Consider the following 10283-nt stretch of genomic DNA (forward strand, 5'->3'; position numbering starts at 1 on the left):
GAGTCTTGCCCTGTCGCCAGGCTGGAATACAATGATCTTGGGTCACTGCAACCTCCACCTCCCAGGTTCAAGCAATTCTCCTGCCTCAGCCTCCAGAGTAGCTGGGACTACAGGTGCGCACCGCCACGCCCAGCTAATTTTTGTACTTTTAGTAGAGACGGGGTTTCACAATGTTGGCCAGGATGGTCTCGATCTCTTGACCTCGTGATCCGCCCGCCTCGGCCTCCCAAAGTGCTGGGATTACAGGCGTGAGCCAACGCGCCTGGCCCCTGGAGCTACCTTTATAAGTTGAACTTTGAGAAGTCAAAGAGAAAAAAAAATTAAATTAAAGTTTAAATTTTTTTTTTTTTTTTTTTTTTGGAGATAGAGTCTCCCTCTGTCGCCCAGGCTAGAGTGCAGTGGTGCGATGTCGGCTCACTGCAACCTCTGCATCCTGGGTTCAAGCAATTTTCCTGCCTCAGCCTCCCAAGTAGCTGGGATTACAGGTGTGTGCCACCATGCCTGGCTAATTTTTGTATTTTTAGTTTCACCATGTTGGCCAGGCTGGTCTCGAACTCCTGACCTCAGGTGATCCACCCGCCTCGGCCCCACAAAGTTATAGGTGTAAACCACCATGCCTGGCTAGATTTAATTTTTTTTTTAAATAAAGAGAAGTAGGAATAGTTCATTTTAGGAAGAGCCCCTTAACTGGGACAGGAGCAGGACAGGGGTGAGGCTACCCTTAGTTCAAGCTCACCTCAAACCCACCCAGGACTGTGTGTCACATTCTCCAATAAAGGAAAGGTTTGCCGCCCCCTCCTGTGGGTGCTGCAGTGGAGGGTGGAGGGCCGTGGGCAGAGTGCTTCACAGACTGCTCATCAAGAAAGGCTTCATGATAATCGGCCCAGCTGCTGTCATCCCACACTCCACTTCCCAGCTAGGAGAGGGCGGCTTGCCCACAGTCACCCAGCTGGCAAGTGTCACCCCTGGGTTGGACCCAGAGCTATGATCCTGACCAGGGGTCCAGCTGAGAATTAGGCCCACGTTCTAGGCAGAGGGGTCACCTACTGGGACTCCAGTAGCTATAGTGCATGGAGGTCTCATGGCTGCAGCAGCCTGGACCTGGTCTCACACTGGCTATCCCTGTGGGCAGGCCATCCTCAATGCCAGATCAGGCCCAAGCGTGTATCCCAGACAGTGACAATGGGGTGGAATACTCTCTTGTCCCAGAAGCCACCTTCACTGTTCTACCTGAGGAAGGCAGGGGCATGGTGGAGTCTGAAGTCTGCTGTGAGGGTCTCCACCGACTTGCACATGGTCAGCCCTGCCTTCTCCCTGAAGTAGATTGAGCGAGAGCAAGAAGGACACTGAACCAGCACCCAAAGAATTTTGGGGAATGGCCTCTCATCCAGGTCAGGCTCACCTCCTTTTTAAAGCTTAATTTTTTTAATTTTTTTTTTTTTTTTTTTTTAGAGACAGGGTCTTGCTGTGTGGCCCAGGCTGTAGTGCAATGGTACAATCATAGTTCCCTGCAGCCTCAAACTCCCCACCTCAGCCTCTGGATTAGCTGAGACTACAGGTGCACCACCACCACACCCAGCTAGTATTTTTATTTTTATAGATTGAGGGTTTCACCATCTTGCCCAGGCTGATCTCAAACTCCTGGGCTCAAGTGATCCTCCCACCTCAGCCTCCCCACATGCTCAGATGACAGATGTGAGCCGTGGTGCCCAGCCTAGCCTGCCCTCCTTTTTTTTTTTTTTTTTTTTTTTTGGAGATGGAGTCTCGCTCTGTCGCCCAGGCTGGAGTGCAGTGGCCGGATCTCAGCTCACTGCAAGCTCCGCCTCCCGAGTTCACGCCATTCTGCTGCCTCAGCCTCCCGAGTAGCTGGGACTACAGGCGCCCGCCACCTTGCCTGGCTAGTTTTTTGTATTTTTTAGTAGAGACGGGGTTTCACCGTGTTAGCCAGGATGGTCTCGATCTCCTGACCTCGTGATCCACCCGTCTCAGCCTCCCGAAGTTCTGGGATTACAGGCTTGAGCCACTGCGCCCGGCCAAGCCTGCCCTCCTTGACTGAGAGTGAGGCCCTCAGCAGAGAAAGAGATTTGCTGATGCTCCGCTGCCTTTGAAGGAGGAAGGAGCCAGAGACTAAAGGGTGCAAGGAAGACAGCATGAGAAGCTGGGAAAGGCAGGGAGCAGCTTCCCTGAGAGCCTCTGGAGGGAGCACAGCTCTGTGGACACTCATTTCTGCCCAGTGAAACTGGTTTCAAACTTCTGACCTCCAGAACTGAAAGCGAATATATAGGTGTTGTTTTAAACCCACAATTTGTGGTGATTTGTGATAGTGACACAGGATTTTTCTTGGTCATTCTACCAGCTGGAAACCCCCAGCCAGTGACACCCCTGCCCAGGCAGATGTCAGCCCTGTTATCTGCTCTGGCCTGTGGCTCCAGAGCCGGCTCAACCCCACCACTGTTACAGGTTTCTTTGTACCCTCACTTGGTGGGTCCCAAGCTCTTGTCCCGAATCCAAGAAGAATGAGGATATGCTGTATCCAGTCAAATGGTGAGGAGGACAGAGAATGATTTTGTTGAGTGATGGAACAGCTCTCAGCAAAGAGGGGATGTGAAGGTGGCCCCGCACCCCAAGTTGGGCAGTCTCTCCCTCAGTGTGGCTGGGTCCTGGGCTTTTCTGGACTCAGAATGGGGAATGCATGCTAACTGGCTTGTGAGTATGCAAAAAAGGCTAAAACAAAGGCACTACTCAAAGGTGGGCATGACAGTGTAAAAAACCAGTTAGGCACTTTGGGAGGATGAGGCGGGCGAATCACGAGGTCAGGAGTTTGAGACCAGCCTGGCCAACATGGTGAAACCCTGTCTCTACTAAAAATACAAAAACAAAAAATTAGCTGGGCATGGTGGTGGGCACCTGTAATCCTAGCTACTTGGGAGTCTGAGGCAGGAGAATCTCTTGAACCCGGGAAGTGGAGGTTGCAGTGAGCCAAGATTTTGCTACTTCACTCCATCCAGCCTGGGTGATAGTGCAAGACTCCGTGTCTTTAAAAAACAAAACAAAACAAAAAAAAACAAAAAAAACAGGCCAGGCGCAGTGGCTCATGCCTGTAATCCCAGCACTTTGGGATGTTGAAGCGGGCAGATCATGAGGTCAGGAGATCGAGACCATCCTGGCTAACACAGTGCAAACCCCATCTCTACTAAAAATACAAAAAATTAGCCAGGCGTGGTCGCGGGCGCCTGTAGTCCCAGCTATTTGGGAAGCTGAGGCAGGAGAATGGTGTGAACCCAGGAGGGGGAGCTTTCAGTGAGCTGAGATCATGCCACTGCACTTGAGCCTGGGCGACAGAGTAAGACTCCGTCTCAAAAAAAAAAATGTTTAGGGATGGGGAGGTATATGTAAAAATGTAAAATAGGTGAAGGGTGGGGATCAATCAGAGGAAAGCATGCCAAGTAGGATGACAGGGTCTTAATCTGGTCCACGGATTTGAGTTGTAGCATAGCTTTCAGGCTTTAAACTGTCTTTGGCTTGGAGGTGGGGTTTCACCGGGGACTTGCCCCTATCTGCCAAGATATTTGTCTGCCTGCCTTTTTTTTTTTTTTTTTTTTTTTTTTGAGACGGAGTCTCGCTCTGTCGCCCAGGCTGGAGTGCAGTGGCGCTATCTCGGCTCACTGCAAGCTCCGCCTCCCGGGTTTACGCCATTCTCCTGCCTCAGCCTCCCGAGTAGCTGCGACTACAGGCGCCCGCCACCTCGCCCGGCTAATTTTTTTTTTTGTATTTTTAGTAGAGACGGGGTTTCATTGTGTTAGCCAGGATGGTCTCGATCTCCTGACCTCGTGATCCGCCCGTCTCGGCCTCCCAAAGTGCTGGGATTACAGGCTTGAGCCACCGCGCCCGGCCTTTTTTTTTTTTTTTGAGACGTAGTCTCGCTCGCTCTGTTGCCCAGGCTGGAGTGCAATGGCACAATCTCAGCTCACTGCAACCTCTGCCTGCTGGGTTCAAGCAATTCTCCTGCCTCAGCCTCCCAAGCAGCTGGGACTACAGGCGCGCGCTGTGACGCCCAGCTAATTTTTTTGTATTTTTAGTAGAGGCGAGGTTTCACCATGTTGGCCAGGCTGGTCTCGATATCCTGACCTAGTGATCCACCCACCTCGGCTTCCCAAAGTGCTGGGATTACAGGTGTGAACCACCGCGCCTGGCCATCCTGCCTCTTTCAATAGTGGCAATAGGAAACTCAAACCTCTGGCCACCTGGAAGGAAACACAAAGCCCTTCTAGGCCCTAAGAGTTTTTTATCCTGAAAGGCTCAGCAGGCCCAGGGGCGACAAGAAGCTGCCTTGCTTGGGCCAAGCTAGGAAACTGGATCTGCTGCTCCATTTGGAGCCCAAGGGCCAGGCGTGCTGGGTGCGATGTCCACTCCCTTGGCCAGCTAGCAGTCCTTGGGTGCCTTTCTCAGCCCAGAGCCTCTCTAGGCTTGGGAACAGTCCCATCCCTCTCTCAAAGCCCGGGCTGCCCCAAGCTGGCCTCTTCCAGGAGTCTGGACCAGACTTTCAAGGCTTTGGCAACATTTGGTGGGCCTGGGTCTCAGGCCTGTCCTGCTCCTTGGGGTCCGAGGCTGGAGCTGGCTCACAGTACCAGCATCTCTCCTTAGCCCAGCCGAGGGTGAACGGGGTGGTGTGTCTGTCCATGGGGTTTCCGCAGAACCCCACCCACTCTGGCCTCTGTCCTTGCACCGGGAAAAGGGGCTGGGGAGGGAGTGCCTGTGTGTGACGTGAACCTGCAGAGGTTGCCTCTGTGGCCAGTGGGGGACCAAGGGCTTGTCAGGCCTGACACGGGCAGCCAAGTGATGAGTGCAGGCCTGGAGCTCTCTGAGTCCTGGGGAACTGGATTCTTGGCGGCATAGCCACTCCTCACTTCCCCCTGGCCCTGCCCCTGGCTTCAGAATGCACCCCCAACGTGGCCTGGATGTCATCAGGCGGGGAGGTGTGGAGTAAAGGGCAGCGCTCTGAAACGGGGTTAGCATGGACATGGCTCCTCACCCATGGGGCCCACAGTGGGCGGCAGAGGGCCAGGGACCACCCCCGCCAAGCCGACCCTCTCTGCCTGGAATGGCCTCCAGCTGCGCATGCCCCTGCCACACTCTGATGGGGTGTGGCCCAGTGTGTCTGCGATGGACTGGGCACCCTCCTAGGCAGGGGAATGTGAGAACTGCCGCTGCTCTGGGGCTAGGCTCCATGTCATAACAGGAGGGAGTGCGGTGTTACACCACGTGGGAAGGACTCAGGGCAGTCAGCCACAAAGCTGCTGGTGATGACGGGGCGGGGGGGGCTTGTGTCTTCACTCTGCAGCCCTAACACCCAGGCTGGGTTCGCTGGGCTCCATCCTGGGGGTGCAAACCCTGGGAGTGATGCCAGTGGGAGCCCCTTGCCCCTCTCCTTCCTCAAAGACCCAGGGGTCAAAGAGTGTGGACTCAGAGGCCTGGGGGCATATGTTTATTTAGCAGACAAGGTGGGGCTCCATCAGCGCGGTGGCCTGGGGAGCAACTGGGTGGGTGGCACGGTGGGGAGCATCTCCCAGCTCCCTCAATGGTGTCCGGGCTGGTGAGGCAGCTGGCGGCACCCTGGACAGAGGTGGATATGAGGGTGATGGGCGGGGAGATGGGAGGCACCTGAGATGGGGACAGCAGAATAAAGACAGCAGCAGTGCTGGTGGCAGGGGGAAGAACAAAGGCAGGCCCAAGACCCCCAGCCCACTGCACCCTGGCCTCCCACAAGCCCCCTCCCAGCCGCCCGGACACACTCACTGTGCACTCAGCCATCGATACACTGGTCTGTTGGGGAGAAAGTCCGTCAGAACAGGCAGCTCTGTGTGTGTGTGTGTGTGTGTGCGTGTGTGTGAGTGTGTGTATGTGATCCCTGACTGCCAGTTCCTCTGCACTGTCCCTGGGCAGCCCCTGCCCCACCTGGCCCAGCTGCAGAAGATGTGGGGGTTCCTTTCAGGGATGGGGCGACAGAGGGACAGATGGCGGGGCAGGGGATATGGGAGAAAGGCCTGGGGAGGGAGAGCCCTGAGTGAGGCCCAGCTCCCAGGCTGCTCGGGCACCCAGGTCTCCCGCCTGTTTACTAGTCCAGGCAGCCTCTCAGTCTGGGGGAGGCCAGTGGCTCTCTGAATGGCCTGACTGGAGCCTCCTGCCCAAGCCAGGCTCCCTGGAGTCAAGGACAGCTCCCAAGTCAGTGGTGAGCAAGTCCCCAGGGGAGGGAGGACAGCCAGGACAGCAAAACCCAGGGTGATGAGGCCTGGGAGGGTGGGGGAAGATGGCCCAGAACAAGGGGGCCTGGGAGGGTGGCCGGAGGTGTCAGGCCAGTGAGACTGAGAAATGGATACTCGAGCCTGGGTCTGAAATCCTCATCTGGGCAGACCCTGGCTAAACTGCCAGGAAAGAGCACTTGGGGCCCGGGTCCCTGGGAGTCCCATAGACCCTGGGGTGGGGCACAGTCTTCCTGGACCCAGAGTGGCTTCCAAGGAGCTCCTGGACCGTCCACTGCTCCGGTGACTGAAGCTGAGGACTGAGTCTCTCCTCTCCCTCCTCCCTGGCAGGGAAGCATCCCGCCTGAACAGTTCCCATGTCCCCGTCCCCTCATCCAGACTGGCCATTACCAATTGGGACAGAGAAGACGATGTGGTTTTCAGGGAGGCCCAGAGATTTGGAGAAGCGGATGAAGTTCTCCTTTAGTTCCGAAGTCAGCTCCTTGGTTCTCCCTGTGACCAAGATGGCCAGTGAGTGGCCGGTAGACACCACATAAATATCGTTGAATGAGTGGATGAGGCCTCAGATCCCTTCCTCATGGAGGGTCTATGGAATGACCTCTTCCTGCAGGTGGGGACCGGCCTCCCCTCCAGCTAAGTGTGATCAGGAGCCAGTCCCCGAGGGGATGGGAGAGGACCCACCGTAGAGGGTGATCTTGAAGTACTCCTTGTTTTGAGAAACCTTCTTGAAGAACACCATGGCATACTGTTTGTAGTTGGTGCTCACCACTCGAACGACGTAACTCGTTAATCCAGGGTGATCTGCAGGCATGGATGGTGAGGGGTCAGCCCTGCCCTGGATGGGAGGAGGGAGCTGCCCCCTCCCTCCCCAGCCCATCAGCTCGGGCTTCTCCCCATACAACACATCCGTGTGGAGGGGCAGGAAGGTCTGTGCCCCCACCCAGCTCCCCAGAGCCCCAGCTCAGTGCCCCACCTCACTCAGGACTCACTCTGAATGTTGCCCAGTGTGAACTCGCCAGGCCGGGAACCTGGAACAAAAGTTCTGATCCAGTAGTCACACTTCTCTTTCCTTGGGAGGGAGAGATGGGTGGGTGAGAGGGGAGACAACCCAGGCTTGGGCCTCCTGTGCCGGACAAGGTGGGGCCAGGGCAGCAGCAGGGTTCTGATGCTCTCAGTCCGGCCCAACCCGTGATGGCTCATCCCCAACTATCTGGAGGGGCCCTACCCCACCCAGCCGAGATGGGCCTGGGCCTTCCCCCCGAGCTGATCCCAGGCTGTCCGTCCGGGTCTGCTGCCTGGGGCCCCTGGACCCTGCTCAGACCCTCCAGCACCCCATGTCCTTCTTTCCTTTGGCTGCCTCCCTGGGTGGTTTCCCCCCACACACACACAGCAACCCTGCATTTCTCCCCTGCGCTCAGCTTGCTGCTTCTCTTCCTATACCCTCTCCTGGGGATCCACCTTGGTACTTCCAGTCTGCTCCATGCCAACCGTTCCTCTACCTCTCGGGTCAAACCTGACCTCATCCTTGAGTCCTCCCACTTCCCATCCCCTGACACCCCAGGGCTGAGCTCCCCAACCTGTCTGTATTCTGCTCCTTGCTCCACAAATGCCCTAATCCCAATCCACTCAGCTGCCAGTCAGAAACCCACTGGGGAGGCCGGGTGTGGTGGCTCACGCCTGTAATCCCAGCACTTTGGGAGGCCGAGGCAGGCGGATCACCTGAGGTCGGGAGTTCAAGACCAGCCTGGCCAACATGGAGAAACCCTGTCTCTACTAAAAATACAAAATTAGCCGGGCATAGTAGCACAGGCCTATAATCCCAGCTACTAGGGAGGCTGAGGCAGGAGAATCACTTGAGGTGGAGGTTGTGGTGAGCCGAGACCGTCCATTGCACTCCAGCCTGGGCAACAAGAGTGAAACTCCGTCTCAAAAAAAAAAAAGAAAAAGAAAAAAGAAACCCACTGGGAACGGCTGATCCCTGGCTCCCTGCCCCTTCACCCTGCACCTGTTCTCTCCCACCTGTGATGGCCCTGCTTCACTTTCGCTGGTCTCCCGACCTCCCAAGCTGCACCCCACCAAGTCTCCCCACCCTGCAGCCAACTCTAAGCCACTCTGCAGCAGATCCGCCGGGGCAGGGCCTGAGGACTGTGCTACGTGCTAGTGTGGCTGCCTGCCCCACCAGGCTGCTCAGCAGCTCTGCTCAGGGCGACCTTGTGATGGCTTGCTCCTTCCTGAAGTGGGGCTCTTTCTGACTCCGGCCCCTGCCGGGAACACCCCTCACTTCCTTTTGAAGCAGGTTGGCTCTTTTAAGACCACCTTCCTGGAAGCCCTCCATGAAGGCCCTGGGTGGGGTTCCAGGCTGGATCCGGTGTCCCCTCCTCCCGCTCCCGGCACCCCTCCTCTCTCCGTCTTGTTTTCTAACGACTGTGCGTGTCCATCGCTACCACTGTCTGTGTGTCTGCGCTATAAACGTTGCCCTAAGGAACGCAGGAAGGATGAACACAGATGAATTCCGGGCAGAACAGTGAGGTGAACGACAGGATCCCTCAGCTTTGGCCATCCCTTGCCTGTGGTATCAGTCTGCCTCTCATACCCCCAGGAGATGTCAGCCCTCACCTGAACAGGATGGAGGTGACGTTGTAGCTCTTGTCTTCTTTCAGCTCATAGATGGTGGCATACATCTTTAGCGGGGCTTCGTCTTTTCTGCCAACTGCATTCCCTGACAGGCCTACCACATACCACTTCCCCTGGAACTGCAGGGGACTGATGATAGGCACAGCCCAGGAGTGGCCCTAGGAGCCACCCCTCCAGCTCTGTCCCTGTGGCACCTCTGAGCCGCCCAGCCTGGAACCACAAGCCCCTCTAGCTGGGCAGCAGGGCCCAGGCTGGACCTGCACTGGTGAAGGGGCAGGCGCAGGAGTCCATCAGCCTAGAAGGGAGGCCTGGGGGAAGAGGCGGTTCTGAGTCTGGCAGGGAGGAGGGTGACCTCCTCACAGGAGGAGGCACATGGCTGGTGGGCCTTCCTGAGCCTCAGTTTCCTCATCTGTGCGGGGGGGACTAAAAGTGTTCCCACCTTCCTTGGACAATGGGGGTTATGGGAGAGGGGACGTGGACCTGGAGAAGTCTGTTCAGGCTGGGATGGGGGTGGGGATGGGGGGAAGGGGCATGGTTTCCTTCAGGGACCCTGGTGGCACAGTGAGCTGAAACCTGGACCTCGGACTCCTGGTGTCCTGGAAACCTGGAGTCCTGCCCAACGCTCCTCCTGAGTCTCTTCACCTCTCCTCCCCTCTGCTCCCACTCTTCCCCGGGCCCCGCCTGCAGGCGCCCCTCTTGGCCCCTTACCTGGTTGTCCTGGAAGTTCTGCTGCAGAGGGACCTTGCTCAGAGATGGGGCCGGGATCAGGTCTGAGCTGGAGTCCTGGGCCTGGGCATGCAGGGCCCCCAACAGGGCTAGGCCCAGCCACAGGAGACCTAGGGGCATGATTTCAGGGCTGAGGAAGCAGGCGCTGTGGTGGCTACTGGGCCTGGCAGGAGTGGAGGCGAGTGAGAGGCTCACCTGGGTGGCCCTATTTATGGGCTCTAGCGTGGGCTGATTCATCCTTTGCCAAGACCAGGAAGATGAGGCAATTGCCAGCAACTCATGCGGAAACACTTGGCAAGATTTCTGCCCCTGGTCAGGATTGGGCAAGACAGAAGGATGGGGCGAGTGAGGGACATTCCCAGAGTGCGGCACCTCTGGCAGGGACAACGACTCCCTCTGCGCACTCCTTGTGCCCTTCCGTTCTTCTGATTGCCCTGTGTGTGGGCTGCTGGCCTGTGAGCTGGAAGAATTGTCATCTCTGACTCCCCTGCTCAGCTGGAGCCCAGGGTGGGGTATGTGCCCTGTGGTCCCCTCCCCATGCCCACAGAAAGGAAAGAATGAATGCCTCCTTCCCACAGGTCACGTGCTGTTTCCTGGTTCTTTTAAGGGCCAGAGAAGGGTGGCGTGGCTGACAGTGGACAAGGAAAAAGAAGGCGTCTGCTC

General features: G+C 56.8%; 1 protein-coding gene across 2 annotated transcripts; it reads right to left on the reverse strand.

Annotated features, from left to right (window-relative positions):
- Nucleotides 1-5470: 5470 nt before the first annotated feature.
- LCN2 (lipocalin 2) lies at nucleotides 5471-9843 on the reverse strand. Of its 2 annotated transcripts, none has more exons than XM_015116752.3 (7): nucleotides 9603-9843; nucleotides 8877-9013; nucleotides 7250-7329; nucleotides 6942-7061; nucleotides 6651-6752; nucleotides 5797-5823; nucleotides 5471-5613 (listed from the first exon to the last, which is right to left on the reverse strand). In XM_015116752.3, the coding sequence occupies exons 1-6, from the start codon at nucleotides 9738-9740 to the stop codon at nucleotides 5804-5806; spliced, it is 597 nt and encodes a 198-aa protein (XP_014972238.3). In that variant the 5' UTR covers nucleotides 9741-9843; the 3' UTR covers nucleotides 5471-5613; nucleotides 5797-5803. The 2 variants fall into 2 exon arrangements, with proteins under 2 accessions (XP_014972238.3, XP_001083008.3); XM_001083008.5 differs by having other exon boundaries at nucleotides 5471-5661; nucleotides 9603-9835.
- Nucleotides 9844-10283: the final 440 nt, after the last annotated feature.

Source organism: Macaca mulatta, chromosome 15 (assembly GCF_049350105.2).
Source record: "Macaca mulatta isolate MMU2019108-1 chromosome 15, T2T-MMU8v2.0, whole genome shotgun sequence".
Lineage (NCBI taxonomy): Eukaryota > Metazoa > Chordata > Mammalia > Primates > Cercopithecidae > Macaca > Macaca mulatta.